Source organism: Tupaia chinensis, unplaced genomic scaffold (genome assembly GCF_000334495.1).
Source record: "Tupaia chinensis unplaced genomic scaffold, TupChi_1.0 Scaffold148296_1, whole genome shotgun sequence".
Classification (NCBI taxonomy): domain Eukaryota; kingdom Metazoa; phylum Chordata; class Mammalia; order Scandentia; family Tupaiidae; genus Tupaia; species Tupaia belangeri.
The window spans coordinates 200,759-216,991 of NW_006208147.1; the positions used below are offsets into that span (position 1 = coordinate 200,759).

General features: G+C 40.4%; 1 protein-coding gene across 1 annotated transcript in view; it reads right to left on the minus strand.

Annotated features, from left to right (window-relative positions):
- Positions 1-16,233, minus strand: part of FARSB (phenylalanyl-tRNA synthetase subunit beta) — a gene marked incomplete at its 5' end in the record, with an annotated part of 90,527 nt that overhangs the window by 52,117 nt on the left and 22,177 nt on the right. Inside the window, 6 exon segments of the mRNA XM_014584972.1 lie at positions 1,457-1,549; positions 7,058-7,138; positions 7,602-7,809; positions 8,089-8,150; positions 13,327-13,378; positions 14,542-14,603. Coding sequence (XP_014440458.1) covers positions 1,457-1,549; positions 7,058-7,138; positions 7,602-7,809; positions 8,089-8,150; positions 13,327-13,378; positions 14,542-14,603 — 558 coding nt within the window.

The following is a 16,233-nucleotide window of genomic DNA, read 5'->3' on the forward strand; positions in this document are numbered from 1 at the left end:
TCCATTCTCCTCTCGAGATCTTGGACACACACACACACGCGCCCGGCATTAGTTTTAAGCCACCGGGTCTGGGACGCGAACCACGGTCGACTACGTGGGAGTCCAGCGACATAGCCATTACGCTAACTGCTGGTTCCCCCTGCCACTTACTTTTAAAAACGTGAAAAGTAAACTATCTCACGGCTTAGTCTCATGGCATACCAGTTAAGGGAGCCAGATCCCACATGCTGACTGAGTAGTTCTAATCCCAGCCCTCATGGCTTGGGAAACACACCACACAGCTGTATTTGTGTGCCCCAAATCCCAACGGGATGGGGAAATGGAGAAGGGACTGCGGTTAAGGTGCTACATGCCCCGTGGGGGAGTTGCTTTCTTCTTTCTGTCTTGTCTTTCTCTGATGGGTGTATGTGCCCTCTGGAAAAATTAAAACCAAACAAAGCAGAACTCTCTCAAATTAAGAGTTCAGACATTATTTATAATACCATTAATTTTCTTAAAAGCAGATCTTTACAATTCTAAGATTTCTCTTGATTCTAGAAGACATGATTTTCTCTAAAATCTGATTTTCTCTAAAATTTTTTCTCTAAAAAAATACAAAATTGCATATTCAAGAATAAAAGCTCATTAGTATAAAGTAAATAAGACTATTAAAATTACTAAAAGTAAAGATATTATAGGCTTGAAATGCCTTTTATGGTAACATCCTAATCAATAATGTAATCTATTTGCTATTTGCTATTAAAGTAGTATCATTCTCATTTAAATATTCTTAACCTCCACATGAAACCGCCAGTGAATTTAAAAGATCAATGAACAATGCAAGTAGCACCGTTAGGAGCTGAAGTAATGTTGAATTTCAAAGTGAACACCCCATGGAGGTACTGGTAACAGATTTTGATTCATTTATTACAAATTAATAAAAAATGAAGAATGCAGACCAGCAGTTGGTATAATGGCTCTGTACTTAGACTTCCATGTAATCGACCATGGTTTGAGCCCCAGACCCGGCAGCTTAAACTCATGCCGAGCGCGTGTGCGTGCAAGCCCAAGATCCCAAGAGGAGAATAGAGAAGGGACTGCAGTGTGGCCATCCCCCTGGGGGATGATTTCTCGCTGTCTCTCTGGAGAGTGCACGTGCCCTACAGTAAAAACCTATCCCCCCTCCCCAAAACAAAAAAGAAGTATGAAATGGAAATTTCAGACAAGAAAGGTTGGGTCAGACAGCACAAAGCAAGTAAGTACCAACTATAAAGTTAATCAGGAAAAGATTATTTTTTAAAGTTTTAAAAATTTTTCAACAAAGCATGTAAGAACCAACAATAAACTTACTCGATAAGAGATTATAAAACAATTCTGCAATCACACCATCTGAGGTAAAATACCTGAGGAGACTTTTCCTAACTCGTGCACTGACTCATAATTTTTGACCAAAATCTTACCCATTTATAATTCTCACCTGGAATTCCGCTGTTTTCGGGTTACTTATGTGGACTGCCTTTGTTGCAGAGATATCCAAACCAAGTTTATCAGCAATGTCCTCTTGAGAACACTAGGAAGTGTACACAAAACAGATTGATACAAAAAAACAATGACTACATTTAATATTAAGAATATATAAAGCTGTCCGTCCATTTGTGATGGTCTCATAGAATGTATACTCTCTACATGAATCACTGAGAATAAACATATATCAGCTTCAGGCCCACAGCCAATGCAATGTAATGTTAACTGTTCCCCTACAAGGAATTCTATGTAAGGTATGAGGCTAAAGTAAATTTAGTGGAGACAGTGATAGAGGCTGTGCTCGGTTCTTCCTAAGTTAACTTCCTGTTTACATTGACAGTCTGACTGCCTACAACTCCCGACCCATTCCCTGAACCTTACACTCTTCCCAGCTATACCTGAAGTGTCCCTTAACCCAAAGGGCTTCATTCCCCAAGGCTGTACTTAAGTGACATCCCCTCCACCTCATTCATAAAAATATCCCTAATGACTCCAGTCTAGAATTCTCTCTCCCTTGTTGGTGCTCCTATGGTTTTCTGTTTCACTCTCATGGAACCCTTGCTATATCCACACTGATTTGTGGCAGGATGGTAGGACTGAGAAGAGACTTCAAGTGGGCTAAACTCTGCCCTATGTTCCTTCTACCGTATCACTTAACTTCTGTGTACCTTGGTGACACTCCTTGTAACAAATACAGTAAGCGCTCTCCTTCCAGAAAGAGAAAGATGCCTGTCACTCACAGAAACCAGGATGCACAGAAGTTATGAAAATAAAAATGCTAGAGAAATTGAGTCTAATAATAAATGAGATAATGCACGTTATCAGTAATCATGTTGATTAACAAGTTGTTACTAAACATAAACAATTATTATGTCTACTTATGCTGTTTGAAAAAGAATTTAAAACATGAAATCACTGTATCACTGAATTACTGTACTGCTTTCTAATGTCAGGCATATTGCTCAGTGGACTATTCTATAAAATGGTCTCTGAGGGCCAGCTGGCCTGAATTCACTTAGAAAGAATGGTGTTAAGCGGCCAGCAGGTGGCATGGCGGTAAAGGTGCTACATTCCCACGTGGGTGACCTGGCAGCCTGCTTTCTCACTTTCCCTGTCTCTCTAGTGAGCATACATGACATATAGCGAATTTTTAATAATAAATAATAAGTAAATTAAAAAAAAAGAATGGTGTAAAATAACCAAAATGGTAAAAAGAATTCATTTCATGGCAATGTCAATTCTAGTGATTCCTGCTTTGCTCTCTTAGAAAAGATCCTGAAAGCCACACCCAGGCACAGCAGAAAAGTGATCCCTGACCTGCTGTGGTCGTGGAGGAAAAGGATGGAGGAAGGCACACTGCGGATAAGCATTTTCCCCACAGCATGGAGGAGTTTTTAATAACAAGATTTAGACACTAATGATGGATTAATCAGGAAATGCAATTTACACTTTTCAATGCTCTCTTGAACAGAAATAGCAGTCTGTAAATAAAAGGGTTCTACAGACACACCGTAAGGCAGCTACACAGCTGAGAGCACCATGTTTTATCCCAACGATGAGAGAGAAGTGTAAAGCAGCATGGTTAAGAAGCAGTTTAAAATCAAATGAGAGGTCAGCAGATAGCGTGGTGGTTAAGGGTGCTGGACTCCCACATGGCCAACCGTGGATCGAGTCCCAGACCTGGAGACTTGCTTTCTCACTTTTCCTCTCTCTCTCTTTCTGTCAAATTAAAATAAATACATAAGTAAAATAAATAAAGTTCAAAAATATTTTGTTTAAAATAAAATAAAATGAACAGTACTGGTACATAGGAAGGATTTTAAAAAATGAATATCTATGTGTTTATATTAATGTCTTAGGAAAAATATAGGTAAATAAAGCCATAATTTTCATGGACGCCATTCTAATAAAGCTAAAGTAGGTATTAAATTTTAAATGTGAACCAATTTAAGGGCCAGCAGGTAGCATGGTAGTTAAGGCACTGGACTCCCACATGGCCGACCATGGTTCTAGTTCTGAACCTGTTGGTGTGAAAATCACACTGGGCACATGTGCATGCATGCTCAAGATGCCAAGAGGTGGATGGCGGAAAAGGGATTGCAGCGTGGCCATTCCCACTGGGGTGTGATTTCTCACTTTCCCTCTGTCTCTGTCTCTCTTCGGTGAAAACATGAGCTCTATGGCAAAAAACTTAAAAAAGTGAACCAATTTAAAAGAAAACACCATAATTAGTATGTACTACAGCAAAAACAATAATGAAATGTAAATTATTTATACATGGGAAATCAAAGGCTGGGTTTTAGAAAAAGAATGGCCATTACTCTCGTATAAACTGCATTAACAATATAGACCGTCTCTGTTGAGTGAAGTGTCGATCTGTAATAAAATGTGTCATTTGAGGGCTGGCCGTGTGGCCTGGTGGTTAATGGAGCTGGATTCCACATGTGCAGCCACACAGGACTGCTGACTGAGCTGACCAATTAGAACTGCGCAAGCTCAAATCCTGGCTCTAGCAGCTTGAAAACGCACCAAGCACTTATGTGTGTGCCTGCACAAGATCTTGACAGAATGGAGAAATGGAGAAGGGATTGCAGCATAACTACGCCCCAACAGAGGGGGTGCTTTCCCCTCTCTTCTCTCTCTAGAGAATGCATGTGTCCTCTGGCAAACTAAAAAAAAGAAAGTGTGTAACTTTGTAAAGTTTTAATGTTGATACTGCCACTATAGTCTGAAACTCTCTGTACCCTACTTCTCCCATCCCCCCATGATAAATAATATGTGAAAGTAGGGACCTGGGACAACTGAACAAACTGTTCCTAACATCCCTGGTGTGGAAGTTCAGTCACTGACTTTGGAAGCAGACAGCCTGGGCTGGAATTCCTGGTCCGCTGCTGACTGGCTGTGACTGGCCGTTTAGAGTAAACTAATTATATAGCCAGTCAGCACTAGGAACAGACACAGGGAAGGCTGAGGACCTAAGCTGACCTGAACTGCAGGGAGTGGGCATGGATGTCGGCTGCAGCAAAGTACCCCACAGAATGGTACCTGTTTCCATAATGGATCGGTGGGACTGCTGCTTGAGCTGACCAATCAGAATGGCACAGTTTCAATCCTTTATCTGCATACAAGGACCCTGCTGAAAACTTAGGCAGATAGTATTTTTCTAAAAAAGCCCATTCCTGAACACATCTAGGGAGTCGGCCTTTTGAGCCAACCTAGCTGTCGCCTAGATGACATCACTCATAACAAAGCCTTTCTTAACAAACTCATGGGTCAGAATTTGGCTCTTCTGATGTTGAGCAATTGTACTTTGGGTAGGTAACAGTTACTTAAAACAAGTGCTGTGGAAGAGAGGAACATCTACTGATGGGGCTACACTGAGTAGAACCGGAAGCAAAGCCCTCAGCACAGGATAAACCCTTCCCACAGAGCAACCACTCCCAGCACGTGTTCGTCCAAAGATGCGTGGGTTACAAAGCTACAAAGCCAAAAGGCATTACTATATAGCAGAGAAGGAAAATTGCACGCCAAAATACTAATAGCAGCTAGTGCTGAAGAAAAATAGGATTAGAAGTGGGAAGGGAGGGCCAGCAAGTGGTGTGGCGGTTGAAGGCGCTGGGCTCCCACATGGCCAACCGCGGTTCAAGTTCTGGACCTGGTGGCTTGCTTTCTCACTTTCTTTCTCTTTCTCTCTCTCTGTGAGATCAAACTGGAAAATAATAATAATGAGAAGAAATAAAGTTAAATAAAATAACTCTTAAAAAAAAAGAAGTGGGAAGGGGTAGTAAAAGTATCATGGTTTACTCTACATGGTTCTGTAAAGTTCAAATCCTTTCAAATGAGAAAGTATGTCACTTAGATACTTTAAAAAAATCTATTACTCACTGCTGTTTTTTTCCTTAGAATTACTTTATTTAACTTTACTTATTTATTTAATATTTATTTTAATTTGACCAGAGAAGGGCAGAGGGAGAGAGAAAGAGAAAAAGTGAGAAAGCAAGCTTCCAGGTCCAGGACTCAAACTGTGGTCAGCCATGTAGGAGTCCAGCGCCCTTAATTACCACGCCACCTGTCGGCCCTTCACTGCTGTTTCTTCTGTTTCCTATTATATAAAATCATGGATGCTCTTGACTATCAAGGTACATAGGTATACAAATCAATGACACAGTCCTACGAACCTATTGTACACAGTATGAGACAATGGAAAAACACTGCCTTAGCATCCATAGGCCAGGTTGCTGGTCATAATTCTCCTGCTAACTCTGTACATTTGCTAGGCACTCATTCTCTCTCAGTCTCAGGCTTCCTCACTGGTACAGTTCCTGGAATACAACAGATGCTCAATAAATGTTGCTCAACGGATGGCTGTTGAATCAGAAAACTTAAAAGTTGTTGAACTAGAACACCTGTAGGGTCTCTTCTGATGTTAATAACTTGATAAATGCTAGAAAAGATGACAAGAGAGAGGTCATACCATCTTACCAACCCTCAAAGAACTAGCAATAAACTTCCACTACTGCCTTCTAAAAATATGCTAAGAGGGTCAGCAGGTGGTGTGGTGGTAGGGTGCTGAACTCCCACATGGCAGACCACAGTTTGAGTCCCAGACCTGGCAGCTTGAAATTCATGATAGGCATGTGTGCGTGTGCGCCCAAGATCCCAAAAGCAGAATGGAGGAGAAGGGACTGCAGCATGGCCATCCACCCTAGGGGTGATTTCTCACTCTCTTTCTCTCTCTGTGTCTGCGGTGAGTGCACACAACCTACAGTGAAACTCTAACAACAACAACAAAAACAAAAAAAAAGCTAAAAGATTAAAGTGCAGGGCTGAGGCTGAGATGGGGGTAGAGATGAGGAAAGAAGTAGCTTGTGCGTGCGTGTGTGTGTTTCTGTGTGTGCGTGTGCATGTGTGCCCTGGATCATTAAACTGAAACTTACTTGAATATTCAAGAGCTGCATGTAGGAAGCACAGAAATGTTCAGCAAGAGAAAAAAAGGAACTACAAATTGCATGCACATTTTATCCTTTTAAATGGTCAATCTGGTGGGGGAGGGAGATTTCCTTCTGATTTTGTAATAAAATTCATTTCCTGATTTAGGCCTTTTATGTCAGCTTTTCAACTCAAAGCAAATGTTTGTGAACATGTTCAAAGACAAAGAAATAAGTTTAATGTGGAACAGTCCACAAAGTCTTAGCCAGGGCGGCATCTAGTGGGCACAACCACAACCAAATTAAGACCAAATATTCTAACTTAATAAATTTGGTTATGAAATTCATTGTGAGCCCTCAATACTTATATGAAACTATAAAATACCTTCTCATCTGTCATTTATGGTATTTTTTTCTACATCTTCATGTTTTTCTGTGACTAAAAAAGAAATGCTTCAACATCCCTCTACCAGAAACAGTACCACCTCAAGTAACAAAGTTATTCTTCTAGAATCTGGACATGTTAGCAGTCTAGATCTTACAAATTCATATAAGGAATCACAGAACAAATAATTCAGAGATTCAAAGTAAATAATCAGCTGAGCAAGAAAGCAGGTAAGACCTACCAGAGCAAAAGTAAGTGCTTCAGTGAATCCAGCCGCTGCCATGTCATGTCTGAGAAGTTCCGTAAGCTTATTAAGTGGAAGCTGAAAAAAATTATTTTCACTTTATTTCACTTCAATAAAATATCTTAAAAAATAAAAAGATTCATACAGAAAAGTCATTAAAAAGGACACCGCCCATCTGCCCTTATTAATGTATCTCCACCCCTCTACAGTACAGAGGCACAAACCCCCACGTCCACCTCTCCCACACACACAGCTTCTGCCTGCAGTCCCAAGTGGAGAAAATGAATCTCCCAGTCGGAGGTTCAACAAGGGCTCCAAACCCAAAACCTGTCTTTCTTCAAAGAACTCGTCATCACAGGTTTGCGACTCACTCTAATCGTCTGGGCATCTGTTTTGTATCCTTTCCATAGCGAATGCCTCTCACAGCAGAGCATGTCCAAATACTGCTTAATTCCTATGCTCTGTTTTTCTCGAAGCCTTCCTGGCATTCAATAATCAGTTTCTAACAATAAGGAGTGTTTATTTAAGGGTGCAATCTTACTTGATTAGCTATGGTGTATGTTTTCGGGAGAGTCATCTGAATGTTGTTATATCCATAAGCAATAGCTGCATCTTCTACAATATCACAGGCATGCATAATGTCAGCTCTGGTCGGAGGGATTTCAATCTCAATCTGATTCCCATCGCCTATGACTTCGGACTTTAAATACATCCTGGTCAGAAGCTTGGCAAGATTTTCTGGAGTTTCTCTGAAATAGGAATGCGCAAACTATAAACTTCACTGGATTACTGAAAGCATGTTTACATTTTGTTTCCAAACATGCCTACTACCTGAAATGGTAATCTCACTTTGAGAGTCCCATTAGACACCAGACACCCTAACCAATGCCCTATCATTCCTTAAGTTACGCTGAAGGATATCGAAACCCTGTCCAACCATTCTTTCAGAAAAAATTAAAGTCTTGTGTGTACTTTGCTTTTGAATTCACTCTGACAGTAAATAAATAAACGAAGTTTTCAGAGCATACCTGATTCCAACTTTTTTGTTAATTAGATCAGCTCTCACCATCTCCTTTCGGTAAGGCAGTTCCTTAAAGAGAAAAAGATTTTGAAAAGCTCAAACCATTTCCCAATAGATAAACTCTTTCTGATTAAACTAGTTCTGATTGTAATACTCTTCCAAGAAACTATCATTAGAGCCACAGGTTGAAAATAAACTTGATGTTTTAAAACATTAATATAGAAGAACAAATTTGCTACCTTAGATTCACATATGAGCATTCTACTTACTAGACAATTGGCACTGCTTGAAAATTATATGAAACGCCAAACATTTTATTTTCTCTTTTACATGTCAGTTCCCATACCTTACAGTAAAATGTTGTGCTACATCATTTCTAAGATGTTTATAAATACTGTCACAGATTTTCAGTCGCATCTCATGCAAGCAGGTATGTATGACAAAGAAAGAGTAATTCAAGTACTATCACAACATTCTGTCCATCATACTAAGTCTAACAGTGTTAGGAGGACATTCCTTTCTTACCATTTCCCAGGTAGGGAAGTGCTAGGATGCCCCACATCCTGCTTATCAATCTGCTCCAGGAGACAATAGGGGTGGGAGTATCTCATGAATTGATACCCACTCTCCATCAAATGGTTCATAACTTCCATATTAGGAGAGAACAACATGCGTAAAACCCAGGCTTTTAGCACCTTTGGAAACATACTTATGAATATTTCTTACCAAATTACTCCCAACAGGATAACTGTCACTAGCAAAACCGACATAAATTTATAAACCATCCAGGGCAATGGCCTAGAGTCCAGCTACTCAAAATGTGGTCCTCGGAATAGAAGTATCAGCATCCCCAATGCTTGTAAGAAAAACAGATTTCTGGTCTTCATAGCTACCAGGTCTTCATAGCTGCAACCCTGATTCCCGAGCTAGGCCTGAAGCCCAGTCTGCAGGTGACCAAGATCCCTACATGATCTGAACGCAAAGCAGAGTTCGGGAGGTACTGGACTGGATGCCAATGACTGCAATAGTAATTATCAGCCTTTGCTGAACAGTTACTATGACCCAAACAGTGCTTTAAGAAAACTTACTTAATCCTCACAACAAATATTATTGGTATCCTCATTTTGCAGATAAGGAATCTGAGTTGTGGATAAATAACTATATTCTCACTGCTTAGAAAAATGCTTATAATAAGCACTGCGTATATATGTAATGACTAAATGCATGTATGTATGAAGCAACAATGAACAAATTAATGAATTAATAAAAAAATTGAGACAGCCTAATTCCAAAGCTTACACTATAAACTGTTAGTCTGACTACCTACTATTTAACTCCAATTCACTTGCTCCAAAATATATTCTTTTCTATAAATTAAAGGCTAGAAAAGAACTTCGAAGTGTTTGGGTAATATGCTATTTCATGTGAGGAAGAATCAGTTTCCCCCAGAGGATGCTTCCCTTCTGAGAGAACAATCTGAGAAGAAAACTATCTAAGCTTAAGAAGAAATAAACTGACAAACATCAAAACACCCACGTGGTACTCCTTTTCAGAAAGATCACATTTCAAAATTTTCTTTTTAAAAGTCTATCTCACCTCTTTCAGGAGAAAGCACAAGAGGTCATGAGACAGAGAAAGAGAAAGGCATTCTTAAACGATCTCGTCATGCTGTAATCCCCCGTCAGCCCCCAGCTAGTCAGGATCTTGGGTACATTCATGCCCTGCGTGCTTCAGGTCAACTTGGAATGTGAACTTGCAGTAGGCCACGTGGCTTCCAGTACTGCAGATTGGGATGCTACTTATGCTCCCAAGGATGGGCCCAAAAAGCCTACCATTTCAAATTTATAAAAGCTCTCTTGGGGCCAGCATGTGGCATGGTGGTTAAGGGCACTGGAATCCCACATGGCCAACCGTGGTCTGAGTCCCAGACCTGGTGGCTTGCTTTCTCACTAAAATCAGATGATTTTAAATAATCATCTACATTAGAAAGTAAGTGAACCAAATTTAAAATTATATTTTTCCTTTTCTCCCCAAAAGTACATATTCATTTTTATCAACACTAAACATTTTTTTTCTTTTTCCTTTTGTAATTTGACAGAGGGTGTATGCACTTGTTGGAGAGAAACAAATGGAAAGTAGAGAAACACTCCCAATGGGGGATGGTCATACCACAATCCCTTCTCCACCATTTCTCGTTCCTTTCAGGATTTTGGGCATGCACACACACACATGCCTGTCATGTTTTTCAAGACATAAGGTCTAAGACTGAACTGCACAGCTGACTATATGGGATCCAGTTGCCTTAACCATACCACCAGCTAGTCCAACAATTCTTCATATTAAACAGAAAAAAAGGAGACCGACAGATGGCATAATGGTTACATCACTGGACTCCCACACGGCCGACTGTAGTCTGGGACTCAGACCCGGATGTTTGAAACTCAATGCCGGGTACGTACACATGCATGCCCAAAATCCTAAGAGGAGAATGGAGGAGAAGCAACTGTGGCATGGCCATCCCCCGGGGGGGTTATTTTTTGCTTTCTGTCTCTCTGGTGAATGCACACACCCTATAACAAAAATCTTTATATTAAAAAAAAAAAGTCTCAAATCAGACATTTTAAGAGACAAAAAAACTATAACCCCAGCTTCTACTGTAAACTATAAAAAAGGCCATAAATTCTTCCCTTCTCTGCATCCATGCCCTTACAACATGACACTGGAGATCCTCCCATCAGGAATGGAGTCTATTTCTCCATCTCTCAAATCTAGCCAACAGGACACCATTCTTGAAAGGCACTTGGGCACTGGGCTTATCTTAGTGCTTATCCTCTTGCTGCTGGAAACCCTGTTACCGCTACTGTGCAAAGAAGCCAAAGCCAAATTGCTGGATGAGAAGGGACACTAAAGCCAACGACCCCATTGCCAAAAGGTAGACATGTGAATGAGGCCTTCCCAGATCAGCCAGCTGCTAGCCAAACAGCCTGCTGAATATACATAGGAGTGAGCCCAGCAGAGACACTAACCTGGCTCAGGCCAGAAGAACCACCCAGTGGACAGAGAGATTCAGGAGACAAACAAATGGTTGTTGTGGTAAGCCACTACGTCTTTGGCTAATTTGTTATACAACAAGGGCTAACTGCTAACAGCTACTATCGGGTCATCGGTAAAGTCATGATGCATTTTTACATAGAAAAACATGCCATGATTTTTCTGATGACCCAATAAAATCCAAATCAATTTTTTTAAAAAATGATAATGCCCCTAACTTCAGCTATGCTTTCTATAATTATACATTATCTTGAATTAGTAGAAAAACATATGTTAAACAGTAATGTTTTCAAGAAGGGGGATGTTTTGATCTTGACAGGTTCTATCTATTATAAAAGCTATTTAAATAGTAGGAAGTATTTTAGGCTCTCCTTCACTTCATAAATAATAGAAAAATAGTGAAAAATCCAAAGGGAAAAAAAAGTTCATCAAAGAATAGTCCCACTGAATCAGAAATACAAGTCAATGACTGTGATATTTTCATGTTTTAAAATGACCTTCTTGGGAACCAGCAGTTAGCGTAATGGGAGTCGTTGGGACTCTCACGTAGTCAACCGCGGTTCGCGTCCCGGACCCGGTGGCTTAAAACTCACGCCGGGTACGTGTGCGTGCGTGCCCAAGATCCCGAGGGGAGAATGGAGGAGAAGGGATTGCGGCGTGACCATCCTCCCTGGGGGGTGATTTCTCGCTTTCTGTCTCTATGTCTCTCTCTGTCTGTCTGGCGAGCGCCTGCGCCCTATAGCGAAAAAAACCTCTCCCAAAAAAAAAAAGACCTTCTTTTCTTTTTCTTTCCGTTTTTTTTTTTTTTTTTAATGTTTTTGCCATAAGGCACATGTGTGCTCCCTCGAAAGAGAGAGACAGAGGAGACAGGGACAGACAGAAATTGAGAAATCAATCTCAATTGTGGCTATGCCACAATCCCTTCTCCCCCATTCTCCTCGTGGGATTTTGGGCATGCATGTACATGTACCCAGCATGAGTTTCAAGCTGCTGGGTTGAGGACTTAAAAGAGTTGCTATACGGGAGATCAGTGACGTTAACCACTATGTCATCTGCTGGCCTTCTATTTGTCAAGTCATCCTGGAGAGCAGAGGGAAAGTCCTCAATTAAGAATAATATGGGGGACCAGCAGATGGCATAATGGTTTTGTTGCTGCACTCCCACATAGTCGACCGCAGTTCGAGAGTCCCCAACCCAGCAGCTTAAAACTTATGCTGGGTACATGTGTATGCATGCCTAAAACCCTGAGAGGAAATGAAGAAAAAGGAATTGTGGCGTGGCCATCCTCCTGGGAGACGATTTCTCACTTTCTGTGTCTCACTGTCTCTCTAGAGAGCACACGTTCCCTATAGCAAAAATCTTTCTTAAAACAAAACGAAACAAAACAAAACAAATAATATGGTTTAAATATTTTACCAAGAACTTATGCCTTGACAATAACTGTCTTTACTACTAAATTAGTCTTACTAATAGGCTTAGAATTATCAGGGACCAGCAGTTAGTGCAATGGATATGTCGCTGGACTCCCACGTAGTCGGCCGTGGTTCGAGTCCTGGACCCGGTGGCTTAAACTCACGCCGGGCATGTGAGCGTACGTGCCCAAGATCCTAAGAGGAGAACAGAGGAGAAGGATTGCAGCGTGGCCATCCCCCCTGGGGGGTGATTTCTCACTTTCTGGTCTCTGTCTTTCTGACGAGCACATCCTCCCTATAGCAAAAAAACCTCTCCAAAAAAAAAAAAAAAAAAAAGAATTATTAGTTACAGTGATAGCCTTAAGCAACTGCTAATTCTAGTGTGAACAGACTAACAAAGTTTACACGCTCAGTAAACTTGAAAAGAGAAAGACTAAAAATTATCCAGTTACCTAATTAATAAGAGAACATAGCACAGAAATTATGGTCCGTATAATGTAGTGCGTATGCAGGTAAGGCTCAAACTGAACTTAAATCCTAGCTCTACCACTTGATAGTGATATGCAAGCTATTTAATATCTCAAGGTCTCAGGATCTCCATCAGGTAAAGGCATAATAGCACCCATCCTCGAAGGCTGTGAAAACTACATCCATGTAAAGTGCCTGGCATGAAGGTGGGTAAGTGGACGGGAAGATGGATGGACAGACAGACAGACATGAGCACCCAGTAGCCATTATCATCAGTGTTGTCATCATCATCAAGACCTTCCTTAAATACTTACTGGAAAGATATATGATTTTCCATTGGGAAAAACTACCTCAGCTGCTTCAGCCCTAAAAAACAAAAAAGCAAGAAATAAAATAATAATAAAAACAGGGTAAGAAACTCTACAATGTATGTGGCTAATAAATCTTTCATCTGGTCTACAACTACAGCTTCAACACATTTCATCTATCACATTCTAACATTAGTGTTTAGATTAACCTTCCTACAGATGCTGTTACTCTACCATCCATCTCCTATGGCTCCCATGCCCCTTGGTACTCCCTTGAGAAGTTTATTTCCTAGTACTGCAAGCATGTGTCCTATACGGACACTTTGCCAATACTAATACACACCTTCCAGGATTTGCTGGCATACTGTTACACGATAATAGGTAATGCATACAGTCACTAAAATGCAAATCAACTAAAACTAAGGAAAAAAAATTATACTGCCCATATAACTTTGGTTATGCTTTGTATAGTTATATATTTATTTTGAATTATAATACTCTCCAGAATGAACTATGATACTAGTATATTGTAAGGGTCATATACATTTGTTAATTTTTTTTTTAATTAAAAAATACGCTTTGTGGGCCAGCTAGTAGTATGGTTGTTAAGGCAGCTGGATCCCACACGGCTGATTATGCAGTTCAAGTCCCAGACCCAGCAGTTTGAAAAACACACCAGTCAGCACTAGTCATGTATGCATCTGAGCCCAAAATCCCGAGGAGAGTAGAGGACTACAGCATAGCCATACACCCCAGGGTAGTGATAGCTCACTTTTCCTCTCTTTTTCTCTCTGCCAAGCAAACCATAAATAAATAAATTAATTAATTTAAAAAAAAAACAATAGTATATATATACACACACGCACACAATATATACATGCTTTGCTCTTAGATAGGCTCCTCAACCCTTGCTTAGCTGTTCCTTTTGCCCTTCCTCCATCTTTACACGTTCAAATTCAATGATCCCGAAACACTGCTTCAATTTCCTTGCTTCCATGAGGCCTTCCCAGATTACCTCAGCTGGCAGTAACTCTCCCTTACAAACAGCAAGAACACCACTGAACCTTCTGAAAGTGGTAAGTACTTTAAGAAGTACATAGTTTATAAAGATGTCCCATCTCCCTGAATGGATTATAAGAACCACATTTTTCATCCTTCTATTTAGCAGAAGGCTTTATTGCAGAACAGTAGGCCAGCAACAAAGGCGCCAAATGAACTTACGTAAACTGATTCTCACAATATTCACTGAACATGGTGACAATAATATCAAGAACAATTTTTGCCTGCAAAAGAAAAAAACATTATGTTAATCTGTAAGTATACTCTTGTCACTCAAATGGAAATGATTTAGTACTTAATATAATTTAGTCCTTAAACATCTAAAAATGGACCTTTACACACACATTCTAAAAAAGGAAGTGGAATAAAAACTTACGAGTAGGCCTATCCTTATCTTCAGGTGTTCTGCATTTATGCAATACTCTGAGAGTTACAGCCCATGACTGAGACAAATCATTTAGTTCCCCCACCCCAGCCTTGGGTTCACAGTATCTCGAGAGAGGCAAATGGCTAATTACAGGATAAATCTTAACAGTCTTCTGAATCTCTGAAGCCAGACTGCTTGCAGACTGTTCGACCACTTTCTAGAAATATGACTACGGGCAAACTACTTAACCTACTCATACATCAGTATTTTTACCTGTTAAGCAAAGATAATAATGGTTCCTATCTCATTTGATTATTTTGAAAATTGGATACATTAACATATATAAAACATGTAGAGTGATGTCTGCTACTTACTAAAGGCTATAGGGATATATTAAATATATTTTTTAAATAATTAACTATTATTATTATCTTTTAAATTTTTTATAAGACACATGCATTCACCAGACAGGGAGAGAGAAAGAGAGGAAAGTGGAAAAGCAAGTCACCAAGGCCAGGACTAGAACCATGGACAGCCATGTGAAAGTCGAGCACCTTAACCACCACACCACCCGCTGGCTCCATTAAATGATTTTTTAATTGAGAAAAATATACGTAGGAAAAATAGAGTAATCTTATTTAAATTTAAGTTTTGCTCTTATATATACTATACTCATATATAAGCTTTAAGAAAGATATTCAAAGCCTGTCAATGCATGAATTGAAATACTTGAGGGCAGCCCCAGGGCATAATGGTTAAGAGAGCTGGATATGGGATCAGCAGTTGGCATAATGGCTATGTCACTGAATGCCCATGTAGTCAACCATAGTTCCAGTCCCAGACCCAGTGGCTTAAACTCACGCCAGGCGCATGTGCATGCATGCCCAAGATCCCTAGAGGAGAATGGAGGAGAAAGGATTGCAGTGTGGCCATCCCCACTGGGGGGTGATTTCTCACTTTCTCTCTCTCTGTCTCTCTCTGTCTTTCTGGCGAGCTTATGTACCCTATAGCAAAAACCTCTTCAAAAAAAAAAGAGAGTTGGATACTACATGGCTAATCCAAACTAGATCCTGGCAAGCCAGCAGGTGGCGTGGTGGTTAAGGTTGCTGGACTCCCACATGGCCAACCATGGTCACAAACTTGGCGGCTTGTTTTGTCACCTTCTCTCTCTCTCTCTCTTTCTCTCACTCTGTCCCTCTTTGGTCAAATTAAAATAAGTAAATAGATAAATAAAGTCAAATAAAATAATTCTTAAAAAAAAAATTAGAGGGAACCAGCAGTTAGCGTAATGGCTATGTCGCTGGACTCCCACGTAGTCGACCGCGGTTTGCGTCCCGGACCCAGTGGCTTAAAACTCATGCTGGGTGCGTGTGCGTGCATGCCCAAGATCCCGAGAGGAGAATGGAGGAGAAGGGATTGCGGCGTGACCATCCCCCCTGGGGGGTGATTTCTTGCTTTCTATCTCTCTATGTCTGTCTGGCGAGTGC